Source organism: Mirounga angustirostris, unplaced genomic scaffold, assembly GCF_029215605.1.
Source record: "Mirounga angustirostris isolate CCGP_5_RB_7025 unplaced genomic scaffold, mMirAng1.0.hap1 SCAF_4, whole genome shotgun sequence".
In the NCBI taxonomy this organism is placed as follows: domain Eukaryota; kingdom Metazoa; phylum Chordata; class Mammalia; order Carnivora; family Phocidae; genus Mirounga; species Mirounga angustirostris.
The window spans coordinates 176,384,426-176,402,031 of NW_026991712.1; the positions used below are offsets into that span (position 1 = coordinate 176,384,426).

The following is a 17,606-nucleotide window of genomic DNA, read 5'->3' on the forward strand; positions in this document are numbered from 1 at the left end:
CTTGAGATTCTCTCTCCGTCTTCCTCCGCCCCTCCCCCTGCGCATGCACGTGTGTGTGCGTTAGCTCTCTCTCAAATAAATAAATCTTTAAAAAAATTTTTTTTTGGCCAGGAAAGGGACTATAATTTGAGTGGTAAAGTTGTTGATCTATCTATGACGAAGAGAAGAAAATGCTTCGGTTAGCATATGGCCTGTAGCACCTTCTCAGACTGTGTAGGGTCAGGATGTCCTGCGAAAGTTATCAGCTCCTTGCTGAGATCTAAGTTTATTTAGGGAAGTTTCAAAGTTCATAGACTTGGCCTTTTCCTGCCTAAACTTGTCCAAATAATGGGGGAAGAAATATTTTCCTGTAGAGAATAAGAGTTCTTAAGATTCCTGTAATGATGTTGCCCTCTTAGCATTTAAAAAATAATTCCAGACCTTGTGTGGACATGCAACTTGGCTGCCCATAACCACTGACTTTTTGGAGAGCAAATTATCAAACTTCCCTCTTCATTCCATTTCCAAACATGGGACTTTAAATTCTTCCCTCAAATTTCATTGCTATGATGGAAGAAAGTGAAGGATGGTTAGTGTAATTTAACTATCTGTTACTGATATTGTTTCTCTGGATTCATGTACAAAGTTTTTTTTTTTTTTGAGAGAGAGTGCATGTGTGCTTGGCGGGGGGTGGGGGGCAAAGGGAGGGGTAGAGAGAGAATCTTAAGCAGGCTTCACACATAGTGTGGAGCCTGACATGTGGCTCCATTTCATGACCCTGAGATCATGACCTGAGCTGAAACCGAGAGTTGGATGCTTAACTGACTGAGCCACGCAGGCATCCCACATACAAAGTTATTTACCCAAGGTGTCTGACTTGCATTGCAAGACATACACAGCGTTCTTTAAGGGAAGTAAATGAAATGGAGCCCAGTCTGTGAAAGAAAACAAATGTAAGTTACATCATAAAAACTTTCTTCACCTGTCAGAATAATAAAAAACTGGTTCTGAATTAGTAAGACCGCTAGGCTTTCTCTACTTATGGAAGAAATCAAAACCTATTTATTGAAGAAGACTTACGAACATCTTGGGAAGAGGACTTTCTCCTAAAAGGCCATGTGCTTGATTGGCATGGCCTCTCTGTTCTTTCAAATTTGTTTAATAGAGCAGTCTACTGAGATGATTTGTGTCTTCTGAAGCCAAATGAGAAAGCAGGCTTTGTCTGGCTTTCTGTTGGCATTCTGCTCTATTGGCCATTGGTGATTAACTCAAACTAGCGGTTGGGGATGGAGCTGAAAGGTTGGGGATCCAGCCCTCTAATCATGTGGTTGGTTCCCCTGGCAATCAGCCCCCATCCTGAAGCTGTCTAGGCGCCTCATTATCATAAACACAGGTGTTATTGAAAGGGGCTTATTATGAAAAGCAAAATACGTTCTTCTCACTCCTGTCAGGAAATGACAAGATTTTTAGGAGCTCTGTGCCAGAAATGGGACAGAGACCAAATATGTGTTTCTTCTTATATCACAGTATCACAGGGAGTTAGTGTTTCATGGGCATAGAGTTTCAGTTGGGAAAAATAAAAAAGTGCTGGAGATGGATGGTAGTGATGTTTGCATAGTGTCTATTTACTTAATGCCACGGAACTGTACACTTAAAAACGATTTAAGTGGTAAATTTTATGTTACATTATTTTACCATGATGTAAGTAAAAATAAGACACACACCTGGCATATAGTATTAGTTCCTACTAAAGATTAGCTGCTATCTTTATTAGTTTGTTACTATTACTATTATTGTTTTTAATGTTATATTTGTTATTAACATATTTGTTGTCTTATATTTATTACTATTACGTGTAGGAGTATAATAACTTAATATTATGTAGTGGTCTAGGTCACTCATTCATTCACTGAGTATTCATTGAGCACCTACTATGTGCCAGGTAGTGTTGCAGGCACTGAAGAAATCCAGATGACTTGAATTAGTTTGGGATCATGAGGAAAGGGGGTGGGTGACACAGTGTGGATAAAGGGCCCGCGGTAGAGATCATGGGAAATTATTTGACCAGGGTAAAGGACATGGATAGGAAGGACCTGAGATACTGCCTGCCTTTTCAACCCAAATGAGACCAGAAGAGTGCTGTTGTCTTTCATAGAAAGGGGACGTCAGCAAGGAGAGTTGGTTTGGTGGTAGAGGAGCTGTCGTGAGTGTGTAGGGAGCTCACTCCTAGGTTTGAGTCAACTCGGGTTCTTTTTACTCACGGTTGCAGGTTTGCTCAGAATGATCCTCTGGGTTCTTAAGCTACATGAGGCGCATTGTGCCGTTTTCTCTTTGTTCTGAAAAAACAAGCCGGGTCTACTTACCCACACAACTTGCAGTCCCTTGTGGTCGGCCAGCCTGGAAGCCACTGTGCAGTAGAGCTTGAGTGCGAGGCTTTCTTTTCATGAAGGAGTAAGCTAAAGGCAGTGAACTGTGGTGTTACCATGGGATTGTGTTGCTTCCTGTCAGGATGGGGAATTTTATAGCCCTTTCAGTCCAATGAGAAAAGCAGTTCGTGTATTTTTGTATATGGGCATTTTATATGAGTATTGTTTATAAGAATTGTATATTTTATCAATGTTTTTAGTTAAAATAGTTGCCACTACTACTATTAAAAAAATCATTTTAAATAGGAAGACATTTTGAGGTGCCAGTGGGGTGAAGACATGTAGAAAGTAGTTGGAAATGTGAGTCTGAAATTCAGTTCTTAAAAAATTAAGATTGAGGGGTGCCTGGGTGGCTCAGTCGGTTAAGCGTCTGCCTTTGGCTCAGGTCATGGTCTTGGGGTCCTGGGATGGAGCCCCACATCGGGCTCCCTGCTCAGTGGGGAGTCTGCTTCTCCTTCTCCCTCTGTCTCTGTCTCCCACTTGTGCTCGCTCTCTCTCTCAAATAAGAAATCCTAAAAAAAATTAAGATTGGTAATGGAGCTTTGGGAATTAACCACTAAGAGGCAGCTGTTGAAGTCACAAGAACAGTTAAGAGGGTTGGAAGATGGCCCGAATGGGGAGGGCGGAGGCAGAAAGTCCAGGAGTGCCGGCACTAAGCAAGGGTGGGCGCAGGGCACCAGAGGGCTGGAGGGAATGCTTCAGGCCAGGCCTTTGTGGGGGTGCTGTGGCTCAGTTTTACTTAAAAAGTCAGGTCCCCTTACTTAGGGCTACTGAGAGTTGGAGTGGATAGGGGAAAACCAGGTTCTGAGGAATGTTCGCTCATGTCTTAGGGCTCTGAGGCCTGAAACGACACAAAACAAAAAACCCTCTCTTAAAAAAATATGACCTCGGGCGCCTGGGTGGCTCAGTTGGTTAAGCGACTGCCTTCGGCTCAGGTCATGATCCTGGAGTCCCTGGATCGAGTCCCGCATCGGGCTTCCTGCTCGGCAGGGAGTCTGCTTCGTCCTCTGACCCTATCCCCTCTCAGGTGTTCTCTCTCTCTCAAATAAATAAATAAAATCTTAAAAAAAAAAAAATGACCTCGATAACCTATCCTTCCACTAAATTAATGATTTACATTTTTCCATGTTTTCTTTCTAGTCCCTATATTATAGTTGCACAGTTTTGCAGTTAAGATCAGAACATCTATACATCTCTTTTTTCTGCTTTTTATAATTTTACTATTTCAAAAATTGTTACCTTTTTCTTTTTTTTTTTTAAAGATTTTATTTATTTATTTGACAGAGAGAGACACAGCGAGAGAGGGAACACAAGCAGGGGGAGTGGGAGAGGGAGAAGCAGGCTCCCCGCAGAGCAGGGAGCCCGATGCGGGACTTGATCCCAGGACCCTGGGATCATGACCTGAGCTGAAGGCAGTCGCTTAACCAACTGAGCCACCCAGGCGCCGTGTTACCTTTTTCTTTATAGTTGTCACTATTATGGCTGCATGTTCCTTGATTGAACACTAAGATTTTTTTCTAAATTTTTTTTTATTATTACAGGAGTGCTACAGGTAATATTTTTGATGTAGTTCAGGCACGTTAATGTTTTTGAATTATTTCCTTGAGTCAGGAATTGAAAAAAGTCTTTAAGCCTATGTGGAGCATAATGATTAAGCATGCAGATTTTAGAGATAAACCTGGCTAGGACACATGGGAATCATGTGGCTTAGGTCGTGTTCTTAAACCACTCTGAGCTCTTATTTCCCCATCAGTAAAATGGAGCACGTACCCACCTAAGGCTATAGCTCTGAGCGTTTCGTGTGGAGTATGTGTGCAGCTAGCCTGTGATAACCACCCCAGTACATGTGTGAACTACTCTTGATATCTGTGACATTTTGAATAATTATTTCCGAGTGGGGTCCTCTGGGATGTTTTATAAGAATATAATTTAATTTGACAGACTTAGAAATTTATCCTGTATCCCGAGGTAACTGTGATTTGTGTCTTCTGAAGCCAAGTGAGAAAGCAGGCTTTTGTCTGGTTTTCCATTGGCATCGTGCACAGTTTGTGTGTGTTTGAGAAGATAAGTTGCAGCTAAGTAACTGAGCTGCAAGTCAAGCTCATTTGAAAGACATGCTACAACTGGAGGCAGACAACCCTGACTAATTTGGGGTGCCTTGACATTGCAGAGGCAGACTTTCTCTGCCTCTAAGCAGAGGCTTACAAGAAAATACAAGCGGCTGGACCTACGAGTTGCAGGACCTCCCCACTTTGAATGTTACTTGAGGTATATAACTGGTTGTGAAAGAGAAACTGTCAGCTCGTTTGGACCGATCCAGATTCTGCTGTCTCGTGCATCTCTCCTTTAGTGTCAGGACCCCAGTTCTGACGCTAATTAGCTATGGTTGTGAATGGGGTTTGATTAGTAATTTTTCCTTTTTTCCTGTTCGTTGAGTGAAATACCTTTCTCCAAACTATGTCTAAATCTGAATTTCTGCGTGCTCTTTAAAATACTCTTCTAGCATTAAAGAGTAACATTTAGGGCTCGTGGGTAACCTTTGGCCTCATTTTCTGTCTTTTTCCTAATGGTCTCTTGTATGTCTTTCCTGGCAGAACACGCTGTTGCAGCAGCTGGGAGTAGCACCTTTCTCTGAGGGCCCTTGGCCCTTGTACATTCACCCTCAAAGCCTCTCTGTGCTTTCACGCCTTTTACTCATCTGGCAACATAAAGCTGGCGCTCAAGGTGATCCTGATGTCCCTGAATGCCTTAAAGTTTGGGACAGGTAAGAGAACTCCAGGAGAAGCCCTGCAGAGAAGGTTATGTGCTTTTTTAATTTGTTTGACTTCTCTGTAGTTAGCCTGGGGCTCTGAGGTGGTATCTGATGGTAGGGTGTACGGTGGTGAGGGCGGAGGAGTATGTTTCTGATGGCTTTGGGGGAAGATGTGCTGTTTAAGAAGCAGAAGTACCTAAACCATGGTTTGGAAACAAAATCATCCCTTAGCACATGGGGGATATGGTTGCAATTAAGAGACAGAACCTGAATCCTGAACATAGCCAATTTTATCCTGACCTGATTTTCTGAAAGACCGGGAACAGGGAAGCCAACTCTGTCTTTGGTTATTTTGCTTTCATCATGAAAACCACTCAGGGTGACTTGCAGTCTTTTTTGGACAACTTTTAAAGAACTATTTTACTTGGGGGAAGCTCAGATTAATCATCTAAATCCTCTGTAGATGGACCTATATTTGCCATTTTTGTTTACATGGTTAAGAGTCTTCAAAGCAGTTTGTTTTCCTAAAAGGCTTTGCTTTTCTCTTCCCCATACTATGATCAAATAGCTCTAATGCTGGATTTGAGGAGTCATAAACCTCCTGGAATGCCAAAGTCCCACTGTATTTTTCTTGGTGGAATCTTGCAAAAAGGCCAGGAGGTGGGGGAGGGGGCGAGGGGGGAGCGTAGGGGGATGGGGTGAGGGAAACCCTTATTAGAACACAAATCTCTTTCCTAAATTAGCCAAAGGCAATGGAAGCAGTTGTCTACATTCATTTCTTTTCTGCATAAAAGCTCTTTAGACAAGTTCTCTGAATAGTATAATTTATTTTTTATTGCTTTTTAGTACATTGAGTTATTTCTGAGTGCTATCATGCAGTGCTTTTAACCTGTAGTGTAAACTCTCAAAATACAAATTAAGCTGTAGAGTCAAATTATAGGGAAAAGTAATTGAACGGTTTCTAGTTTATAAAATTGTCCAGGTTCATTAATTAAAAAAAGCAAGCCACCTTTTGGGGGAGCTTACAGTTCTTTTCATGGTCAGAAATGGCAGAGTGGGTGTTTACACTACCGCCACAGTCGACGGGGAATATTCTGTGGCCGAATTTACCATTTTCGTAGCCAAGGTTGAGTTTTTAATCTTCTCTTTACGTGTAGATTTTTGTCTTCCTTGATTTGTTATCTTAATGCCTGGGTTTAAAAAGCTTAACTCCTCCAGCCCTTGACATTGTAAATCTTGGGGGATGTTCGGACTTCTTTCACCAGACACTTTCTCCTTTTCTCTGCGGTAGGTTTTTGTCGACAATGAAGCAGAATGCCCTGCAAGGGGTGGTGCCCAACGAGACGGAAGATTTGAATGTAGAACATCTGCAGCTGCTCCTTCTCATTTTTCACAATTTCACTGAGAAAGGCCGGCGGGCCATACTGACCCTTTTTGTGCAGATCATCCAGGAGTTGAGTGCCAACATGGATGCGCAGGCGCGCTCCGTGCCTCTCATCCTGGCTCGCCTCCTTCTGATCTTTGATTATCTGCTTCATCAGTACTCCAAAGCCCCTGTGTATCTGTTCGAGCAGGTACAGATGAACACACTGTTTTTGCTTTACTAGCTGTTATCGAGTGTTGTTTTTTTTTTTTTTAAAGATTTTATTTATTTATTTGACAGAGACACAGTGAGAGAGGGAACACAAGCAGGGGGAGTAGGAGAGGGAGAAGCAGGCTTCCCGCTGAGCAGGGAGCCCGATGCGGGGCTCGATCCCAGGACTCTGGGATCATGACCTGAGCCGAAGGCAGACGCTTAACCGACTGAGCCACGTAGGCGCCCCGAGAGTGTTTTTCTTCTCGAGTTGCCATGATCCAAAGCAAAATGACCTGCTCACTTTAGGTTTTAGACATTTGTTGTGGTAGGTTTATGATTCATCTTAGGAAGACTACTGGACTTGCGTGTGTGCGCTCATGCTTTGTATTTAGCCAGGAGCAGTAAATGTAGGTTATTTGATTTGATGGTTTTGTGAAAATTGGATTATAGGTTCTGTTCACAGGTGTCCTTTGAATTAATCCACTTTACCTGGTGTCCAGCTCAGTGCCCTGAGCATCTGCCCTCCCTGAGTATTTGTTAGTGGTTGAATGATAGTTGAGCAGTAAGTTTTATGGGTTAGTAAACTGTTTTGTTATGGGGATCCAGCATGAGGATGGGAAGGCCAGTTAAGGATTATTCAGCATTTCCTAGAATGTTTGCTTGAGCCCTATTCCCATTATACTTTGGCAAAAAGATGCTCCCCAAAGAAGTCACAGAAACGTCAAAACTTTATTTTGGTTTGTGAGTTTCCCAAGGTTTGATATATTTACGAGTTATCACACCTGCAGTGAGATGCGGAATGTGGCTAGGTATCTTTCTTAATTTGAGTATTAATTTGTGTTTTAAAAGGTGCAGCATAATTTGCTGAGTCCTCCTTTTGGGTGGGCAAATGGATCCCAGGACAGCAACAGCCGCCGGGCGACCACCCCTCTCTATCACGGGTTCAAAGAAGTAGAAGAAAACTGGTCTAAGCATTTTTCATCAGGTCAGAAAGAAGATTGTTAGTAAGAAGCTGACTCACTGGTTCTCACTGGGGGGAGTGAATTTGGTGCTGGAGATTGCTAGAGACTCCTCAAGATTTAGTCTATTCCCTATAGGTGGCAAATACCAAGGGATTCAAAACCTTTTTGGAAATAGACTGTCACATATCCCACATTGATTTTTTTTTTTTTAAGATTTTATTTATTTATTTGACACAGACACACAGCGAGAGAGGGAACACAAGCAGGGGGAATGGGAGAGGGAGAAGCAGGCTTCCCGCAGAGCAGGGAGCCCGATGCGGGGCTCAATCCCAGGACCCTGGGATCATGACCTGAGCCGAAGGCAGACGCCTAACAACTGAGCCACCTAGGCACCCACCCACATTGATTTAAAAACAAAAAGGAAAACAACATTGAGACATAAGAATTAGGAATTCTTGTGTCTGCTCATAGAGTGCAGTACATGGATTCTTGCCACTGTGAGTGATTACATTTACTTTTCCATTATAGGAATGTGGTTCTAGCCCAGAGGCTAAACTTCCTTTTGGATCATGGTGGGATACTGTTCAGAAAATAATGGGAGCCATGACCTTTTCTCTGGTGTTTCTCACCTTCTCTGTGGTGTTCCTCACCTCTGTGGTGTAGAGCAGTTGTCCATTCTTTTGATGAAATGCCTCTTGTGTTTATTTTTGTTTGTTTATTTTTATTTTAAGATTTTATTTATTTATTTGACAGAGAGAGCACAAGCACGGGGAACAGTAGAGGGAGAGGAAGAAGCAGGTTCCCTGCCGAGCAGGGAGCCCAATGTGGGGCTCGATCCCAGGACCCTGGGATCATGACCTGAGCTGAAGGCAGACGCTTAACGACTGAGCCACCCAGGCGCCCCGATTTTATTTATTTATTTGACACAGAGAGCGAGTTAGCGAGAGCAGGAACACAAGCGGGGGAGTGGGAGAGGGAGAAGCAGGCTTCCCACCGAGCAGGGAGCCTGATGCAGGGCTTGATCCCAGGACCCTGGGATTATGACCTGAGCTGAAGGCAGATGCTTAATGACTGAGCCACCCAGGCGCCCCTAGAGCAGTGGTTCTTAACTAAGGATGCGGGGACATTTGGCAGTGTCTGGAGACCTGTTTGGTTGTCACAGCGGGGAGGGTGCTAAACATCCTGTCGTGCACAGGACTTTAGCAAAGAATTACCTGGCCCCGAATGTCAGTAGTGCCAAGGTTGTTTGTGTCTTCAGGTGTCCAAAGTGTTTAGTTTTTACATTTTATACTTTCTAAACAGAGTTGAGAATGAAACCATTCTTTTAACGAGCCCCCTGTTTTTCAGATGCTGTCCCACAACCCAGATTCTACTGTGTCCTGTCCCCAGAAGCCTCAGAGGATGATTTGAACCGACTCGATTCTGTGGTACCAGGAATTTTAAAACCCCATTTTACATGTGGGTCAGATGGTTTCCACCAAAATCAGTCTGTCAGGGGAAAAGGGAATGACTTGCTTTTTGTAATGAGGGAATTTGGCCTGTATTCGGATTTGAACTTATTCTAGTAGGAATATGTTATTTGCTGGGCTCTACTTTTGCCGTAGGGGCACCTTCTTCCTGTCTCTGTTAGCATCTTCACATGCAGATATTTTTAATGGAAAAAATAGTTAACATCATTCTAATACCTGCCCTTGTGTGCTCACAATAGTCCATAAACTGAGAGAGGTCCCTGAATGGGAATCTTGCTGCAAGGAGAAATTCTTACCTGTAATTTGAATGAGCTATTTTGTCAGTCATGAGATTAAATGATAGTGTATGGGTAGTAGACAAAATATCTCAAAAAAATAAGAAAAAATGTTTTTTTTCTCTCGATATTAGGCATGTGATGTTCTTTTCTCTAAGCTTGTCAAGTATGATGAGCTTTACACTGCACTGACATCCCTGCTTGCAGCTGGATCCCAGCTTGATACAGTCAGGAGAAAGGAAAACAAGAATGTAACGGCCTTGGTAAGACCACTGAAGCCCAGGCTGATTATAAAGAGTTTGGAATGTGTTTGATAATTGGGTAGCGGTTCTACCAGAAATTTCTTCCTGGGATCTAATCAGTTACTGAATTATCTGTTTCCAGAACTGACTGATACTTCAGGATTTTTTTTTTTAATTTTTTTTTTATTCTTATGTTAATCCCCATACATTACATCATTAATTTTAGATGAAGTGTTCCATGATTCATTGTTTGTGCATAACACCCAGTGCTCCATGCAGAATGTGCCCTCCTCAATACCCACCACCAGGCTAACCCATCCTCCCACCCCCTCCCCTCTAGAACCCTGTTTGTTTTTCAGAGTCCATCGTCTCTCATGGTTCATCTACCCCTCCGATTTCCCCTGCTTCATTCTTCCCCTCCCGCTACCTTCTTCTTCTTCTTCTTTTTTTTCTTAACATATATTGCATTATTTGTTTCAGAGGTAAAGATCTGAGATTCAACAGTCTTGCACAATTCACAGCGCTTACCAGAGCACATACCCTCCCCAGTGTCTATCACCCAGTCACCCCATCCCTCCCACCCCACCCCCCACTCCAGCAACCCTCAGTTTGTTTCCTGCGATTAAGAATTCCTCATATCAGTGAGATCGTATGATACATGTCTTTCTCTGTTTGACTTATTTCACTCAACATAATACTCTCCAGTTCCATCCACGTCGTTGCAAATGGCAAGATCTCATTCCTTTTGATGGCTGCATAATATTCCATTGTATATATATACCACATCTTCTTTATCCATTCATCTGTCGATGGACATCTTGGCTCTTTCCACAGTTTGGCTATTGTGGACATTGCTGCTATAATATATATATATTTTTAAAGATTTTATTTGGGAGAGAGAGCGAGAGAGAGATTGAGAGTGAGCACAAGTGGGGAGGGGGGCAGGACGGGCAGAACGAGAAGCAGGCTCCCTGCTGAGGAGGGAGCCCGACGTGTGGCTCAATCCTAGGACCCTGCTTTGTTATTTTATATATTCTCTGTCAAAGACCTGCAGAGCAGACTTGCAAGCCAGATCTTAGTTGAAGGTCAGGACTGCACACAGTCTGCTTTAAACATTGTATTTGGAATGGTTCTTACTGTTCGGGGGCTCGTGGCTCGATACCAAGTGCCACTGCTGTGACCACTCTTTTTGCTTCTTCCAGGAGGCCTGTGCCCTTCAGTGTTACTTCTTGATACTGTGGAGGATCCTGGGGATTTTGCCACCATCAAAGACCTACATGAACCAGCTGGCTATGAACTCACCTGAGATGAGTGAATGTGACATCTTACACACCCTGCGCTGGTCTTCCCGCCTTCGCATCAGCTCTTATGTCAGCTGGATAAAGGTACCATGGTGTCACACAGGGCTTGCTGCCGAGGGGTGGCCAAAGCCACCATGCTCTGTACTTGTGGGAACTTGTTAGTGTTTAAGGGTAATGAAAGCTTTAGACTCTATCTGTAATAATCTGAACACTTTTTCTTGCTGTCCAAACAGGATCACCTTATCAAACAGGGCATGAAGGCGGAACATGCTGGTTCTCTCCTAGAACTGGCATCCACCAAGTGCAGCTCAGTGAAATATGATGTTGAAATTGTAGAGGAATACTTTGCTCGACAGGTATGTTCATTTTGGGTCCATAATACCAGGATTTAGCTTGTGCCGTAGCCCTTTGCCACAACTAATTAATATTTTGGGTACTTTTAAAGATCTCGTCATTCTGTAGCATCGACTGTACCACCATCTTGCAACTCCATGAAATTCCAAGTCTGCAGTCCATCTACACCCTTGATGCTGCCATTTCGAAGGTCCAGGTCTCCCTGGATGAGCATTTTTCCAAGATGGCCGCCGAGACTGATCCTCATAAGTCTTCTGAGATCACCAAGAACCTGCTTCCAGCCACTCTACAACTCATTGACACCTATGCATCATTCACTAGGTGTGACGGGCTGCCTGACCACAGATGTTGGAAATGGGGAATGGAGATCCTTTGGCTGTTTACTTTCTTAGGAGCCTGAAAATTCTTCAAATTGAGCTTGGTGGTTCTAAGTACTGTTCACTGTGCAGATCCTTAAGGACTGAGAATCTTACATTTTTTTCTTTTTGTCAGCTCAGGGTTTTTTTCTCTCTTGGTAAAATGTTTTTTTCTCTAATATAAAGAAAGGGATGCCTGATGAGAGAATTTTCAAATAGTTCACGAAGAGTCAAGAAGAAGTTTGATTTCTATAAATCTTTAAATATTTTGTAGCATTTAACTTGTAGGATACAAGGAAAGATAATGAAATTTCCCCAAACATGTCATTTCTGTCATTCACTAAGATGAAGCTTTAAATGCTTTTTAAATTTCATGTAGGTAGTTAGAGAAATTTTGTAATGAGTCGGGGATTATTTTGAAATCTAGTCCTTTCTAAAATAATACACATTGTAAATTGCACGCCCTATAGACTACTTCTGCATGATGTTTAAATACTTGGAATCTACGTTCAGTGTATAAAGATGGGGAGTTTATTCACAAAACAAAATTTATGGCTTTTCCTACATGGGAAGAACTGGCAAAACTGCGTCTGACTTGCCACGTAACATTAGCACACCAGAGTTGAGGAATGGCTACCCTGTGTAGCTGTTCTCACTGGGCCCCTTTACGCTTATTTACTTTCTCTGGTCCCTGTAGGATTTCACTGTTCAGCTCCTGTTCTATGGAGCTTTTATGCTAAAAGGGACTTGGGTCATTGTAAAGCTTAACTAAAGCCTAAGTTTGAATGTCTTGGAGTAAGTAGAGCGAAGACTATTGTTGGAGGCACAGTTCTTGACGATACATGAGCAATAGGCATGAGTAGCAAATGGGAGAGCTTGCTATGTGTCAGGTATTTTTCTAGGTGCCGGGGGGATTGCAGTAGCAAAGCTGACCAAGTCCCTGCCCTCTGAGAGCTTCTAGACTCCTATCTGGCCCATTAGGCCAACTCTTTATACAATAAGCTGTTAATAAATATTCCTGGCAAGTAAGTTTGGGAAGTCCTGAGTAAATACAGGTGAACTGCTTTTGAAAAAGTGTAGAACAGTTGACCTTTGAACCCCGTGGGGTTGGAAGCACCAGTCCCCCTATGCAGTTGAAAATATGCATAGAACTTTTGTTTTCCCCCAAACATAACTACTTGTAGCCTACTGTTGACCCAGATGGGGAAGTAAAAGGACTTGAGTAGGACTGGAGTTAAGGGTGGTAGTTGCCCTCTAAATTTATAGCCGTTTGTATTTTCCTGAACTGAAGTAATTGCCTTATTGATAACATAAAGTGTCCATTAGCACATATTTTGTATATATTTGTATCATATACTGTATTCTTACAATTAAGCTAGTGAAAAGAAAATGTTATTAGGAAAATCATAAGGAGGACAGAATATGTTCACAGTAGTGTATTTTATTTATTGACAAAAATCTGTGTGTAAGTGGACCTGTGCGGTTAAAACTCCTGTTGTTCAAAGGTGAACTATACTTCTCAGAGCCTTCAGTATATACACTGCCAATCTTCCAAGACCAGGGGGAGGTGGGTAGATAGTGTTCAATGTTTGCCAAGCTCATTTGTCCTGGAATTGTGTTTTGGGGACATTTCAGAGGATGGAATATTCTTTGGAAAATAGCTACCCATTGGAATTTTTACGAGATCACAAAGGGGCAGGTACTGTCAACTACATTTAATAGATTAGGAAACGGAGGTACAGGTGTTTCAATTTGTCTAGGGCAGTTTCTTCTAACTATGATGGGAGTAGGTTCTTCAGCTTTCATGTATCCCCTGTTTTTTTCTTCAGAGCCTATTTGCTGCAGAACTTTAATGAAGAAGGATCCACTGAAAAACCTTCCCAGGAGAAATTGCATGGCTTTGCTGCCGTTTTGGCTATTGGCTCTAGTAGGTGCAAGGCAAACACTCTGGGTAAGTGAATGTGCTTTTTGAAATGCTGTTACCACTAGTAGGACGAGTCCTACCACTTGTCTACCTGTCTACTGACATTTGCCACTTACTGGAACCTTTCTGTGTATCAAACGTTGACATAGGTTTATCTCTGTCAGTCCTCTCAGAAGCTTTATGAAGTGTTATTTTCCCCTCTTACTCCGTAGGAGACTAAGTCTTAGAGAAGTTAATTTGCCCAAGATCCTACGTCTTGCAGGATGTGGAGGCTGGGATCCAAACCAGTCATTTGGTTCTAAAGCATTAGCCTGTGTTCTCCTTTTCATTTATGGAGATCAGGGAGATCAGCAAGCTGCTGCTTCGTGCTGGGCAGACCTCTTCCCCATGTTAGGAATGATCTGGTAGAAATGGAGGCTGGGGAAGCAAAAGGACCTGAGCAGGACTGGAGTTAAGAGCAGTCATTACCCTCTCAATTTATAACTCTTTGTATTTTCCTGAATTGCAAGCTTTAAATGCCCTTTCAGTGTTCAGATAGTCACACTTTTGGAAATTAAATTCTCCTACTTCATGGAATGCTGTTCTTTTTTTTTTTTTTTAAAGATTTTATTTATTTATTTGACAGCACGAGAGAGCACAAGCAGGGAGAGCAGCAGAGGGAGAGGGAGAAGCAGGCTTCCCGCTTAGCAGGGAGCCCAGTGTGGGGCTCAATCTTGGGACTCTGGGATCTGACCCGAGCTGAAGGCACATGCTTAACTGACTGAGCCACCCAGGCGCCCCTGGAATGCTGTTCTTGATGCGCATTAAGAATCCCTGCCCTCGGGGGCACCTGGTGGCTCAGTCAGTTAAGTATCCGACTCTTGATTTCGGCTCAGGTCCTGATCTCCGTGTGGTGGCATCGGGCCTGTGTCAGGCTCTGTGCTCAGCAGGGAGTCTGCTTGAGATTGTCTCTCTTTTTTGCTCCCCCACCTCTGTCTCTCACTCTGTCTCCGAAATGTATAAGTAAATCTTTAAAAAAAGAAAAAGAATCCCTGCCCTCAGATTTGTCTTGAGAGAAGAGACTAAGGTGCTATCTGTTTGTGGAAGGTGTAACAGACGCTGAGTAGTGATTTCAGCCTGACTTGTAGTGACATGCTCCCGCTTTGTATCCCTTTCTCAGCTGTCGTCTTTACTTGCGAGATTAGAAAGTGACTATGATGGGAAATGAAAACCTTATAATTGACATTGTTAGCTATTAAGCAATTAGCTAGTTCTTGGATGTAGTACTGCTATTGAAAGATCCATCTAAGCGATCTTAGTAATTATGTTGACAGATTGGGCAATGGTGTATCTTTCTGCATTTGGGCTTGGCTTTAAAATAGTATGTGTCATTTTTTTCTCTCTTGTGATGAGTCCTCGTCCTTCCTGTCGCCTCCAGGTCCCACACTGGTTCAGAATTTACCATCCTGGGTGCAGGCTGTGTGTGAATCTTGGAACAACATCAACACCAATGAGTTTCCCAACATCGGATCCTGGGTGAGTGTCTGTTCTCAGAGTAGGGATGTGGAGCGCTAGCCATTCTGTGTTCTGTTCTTATTCCTTAGGCTGAAAGTAACTGCCAAGAGGTCTTGGTATGCTGCAATATATTTGCTATGGTTGAATTGATAATCAAAGGCTTGAATTACCCAAATGGTACCCAGGTGGTTGTTTTGTTAAGAAATCTGTGTTACTGTGTTATAAGACAGCCGTTTTATTATTTGCTTTGTTTCCTTATCTCTTTAATACTGGGATGTGAAGATTAATTGTATTAAATGTAAGGTGCCTGGCACAGTCTTTGGCTCCTGAATTCTCAGTAAATGTGAGCTGTTTTCATTTTCTTTTTAGGAAAAATATCAGGAACCTGCTTTTTTTTTTTTTTTTAAAGATTTTATTTATTTATTTGAGACAGAGAGAATGAGAGAGAGAGAGCACATGAGAGGGGGGAGGGTCAGAGGGAGAAGCAAGCTCCTTGCTGAGCAGGGAGCCCCTTGTGGGACTCGACCCAGGGACTCCAGGATCATGACCTGAGCTGAAGACAGTCGCTTAACCAACTGAGCCACCCAGGCGCCCGAACCTGCTCCTTTTGTCATAGTTTTCTAGGGTAGCTTTCAGGTTCTGGAGGCTGTTGGAAGACTGGAGTCTCCTGTCAGTTCACTTGACCTTTGTGTCTGCTCTGCTCAAATTATCTCTATTAACATATTATTCCCTTGTCACAGTTCTTTGTGAAAGTCAAGCATTGTAATCTTGTTATCCCTGCTTTATAATTGTGATCTCTATTTACATCACCCGGAGCGGAAGGATAATGAAGATATTTTATTGGAGACTCTATTGCTTTGCAAAATACATCTCCTTCTTAATTATTATAGATAGTAGTTTTAGTGTTAAGTAGAATATATTCTAATTATTTGAAAACTGGTGTTGGGTATCTTAACATTTTAACATTGTTGTACTAACATTTTAACTTTTTAGCTTTTTTTTTTAGGAGGAGGAGAGAGGGGGAGGGGTAGAGGGAGAGGGAGAAAGAATCTCAAGCGGACTCCCCGCTAAGCACGGAGCCTGATGAGGGCTCCATCCCATGACCTTACTAAGATCATGAGCTGAGCTGAAACCAAGAGTCATACGCTCAACTGACTGAGCCACCCAGGCGCCCAAGAGAGAGAATCTTAAGCAGGCTCCATCTCATAACCCTGAGATCATGACCTGAGCCGAAATCAAGAGTTGGATGCTCAACCGACTGAGCCACCCAGGCGCCCTTTAACTTTTTAAATTTTAAGTTACCTTTGTACTAACTAAAAATTGTTAACTGCTTCCTTCGCTCTACCCCACTTTCCTTCCCAGGATGAGTAATAGTGTATACTGAGTAGAGCCATTGTCTGGAAACCTCAGTGGGTCTTGGTTTATGCCACCGGGTTCTTTTCCCCCCACGTGAGAATTTTTATCCCTGCTAGATAGACGGTCTGTCCATTCATGTCTGTTTTGTTTCCTTTCAGCGCAATGCCTTTGCTAATGACACCATCCCTTCGGAGAGTTACATCAGTGCTGTGCAGGCTGCTCACCTGGGGACTCTTTGTGGCCAAAGTCTGCCCCTGGCTGCTTCTCTGAAGCACACCCTCCTCTCACTGGTCAGGCTGACCGGAGATCTTATTGTGTGAGTATCTACTACAGAGCCCTGCGTGCTCTCTATTTCTGTGTTCTTTCGTAGCTAAAGGAAGATGGAGTTCATAATCGTGTAGTAATGCTTTTCTTGTATGCTTCTGTAGCAAAGAGAGTCTGTTGTTTCAGAGTGGACTGTGAGCATTAATCTAGAATGTGATGTGAAAGGTAGCAGAATACCTCCTCCCCTCTGGCAGAAGAGGCCATCCAGGCTTTAAATCATACTGTAATTTTGAGGTGCTTTGGGTTGGAGTTTTAAGGTGGCAGTGATAGATTTCAAATCATGCATCTCCAGAATCCTTGCGGGAGTTAGCCTCTGCTCTTGTGGGGCCTGGGGCAGGCCAGGGAGGCACTGCTTTGTCTTCCTGTACATAGGACCCAGGTGAAGGCCTCTATCACATCGCCTTGAAAGTGATCCAGATTCCTGGCAGTTCTACGAAAGTTGTCTGGGATGGGTTTCTAGCTTAGGTTTCAGTTAATTTTCTTTTCTTTTCTTTTTTTTTTTTTAAGATTTTATTTATTTATTTGAGAGAGAGAGAATGAGAGACAGAGAGCATGAGAGGGAGAAGGGTCAGAGGGAGAAGCAGACTCCCCGTCAAGCAGGGAGCCCGATGCGGGACTCGATCCCGGGACTCCAGGATCATGACCTGAGCCGAAGGCAGTCGCTTAACCAACTGAGCCACCCAGGCACCCTTCTTTTCTGAATATTAAAAAGTACATTTTATATTGTTAATTGTTAAATTAACAGTTTAACTTCTCACGTGGACTTCTCACGTAGAATGATTTTTGTTTTGTTTCTGATATAATAATGAAAAATAA

At 42.9% G+C, this 17,606-nt stretch overlaps 1 protein-coding gene across 12 annotated transcripts in view; it reads left to right on the plus strand.

Annotated features, from left to right (window-relative positions):
* UBR4 (ubiquitin protein ligase E3 component n-recognin 4) overlaps positions 1-17,606 on the plus strand; it is a 130,593-nt gene that overhangs the window by 23,747 nt on the left and 89,240 nt on the right. For all 12 annotated transcript variants that reach the window (XM_064589845.1, XM_064589846.1, XM_064589844.1 and 9 more), the window contains exons 18-28: positions 5,000-5,169; positions 6,449-6,731; positions 7,583-7,718; positions 9,043-9,122; positions 9,574-9,702; positions 10,884-11,066; positions 11,216-11,338; positions 11,428-11,657; positions 13,522-13,643; positions 15,034-15,131; positions 16,625-16,782. In XM_064589845.1, coding sequence (XP_064445915.1) covers positions 5,000-5,169; positions 6,449-6,731; positions 7,583-7,718; positions 9,043-9,122; positions 9,574-9,702; positions 10,884-11,066; positions 11,216-11,338; positions 11,428-11,657; positions 13,522-13,643; positions 15,034-15,131; positions 16,625-16,782 — 1,712 coding nt within the window. The remainder of the gene's footprint in view (positions 1-4,999; positions 5,170-6,448; positions 6,732-7,582; positions 7,719-9,042; positions 9,123-9,573; positions 9,703-10,883; positions 11,067-11,215; positions 11,339-11,427; positions 11,658-13,521; positions 13,644-15,033; positions 15,132-16,624; positions 16,783-17,606) is intronic.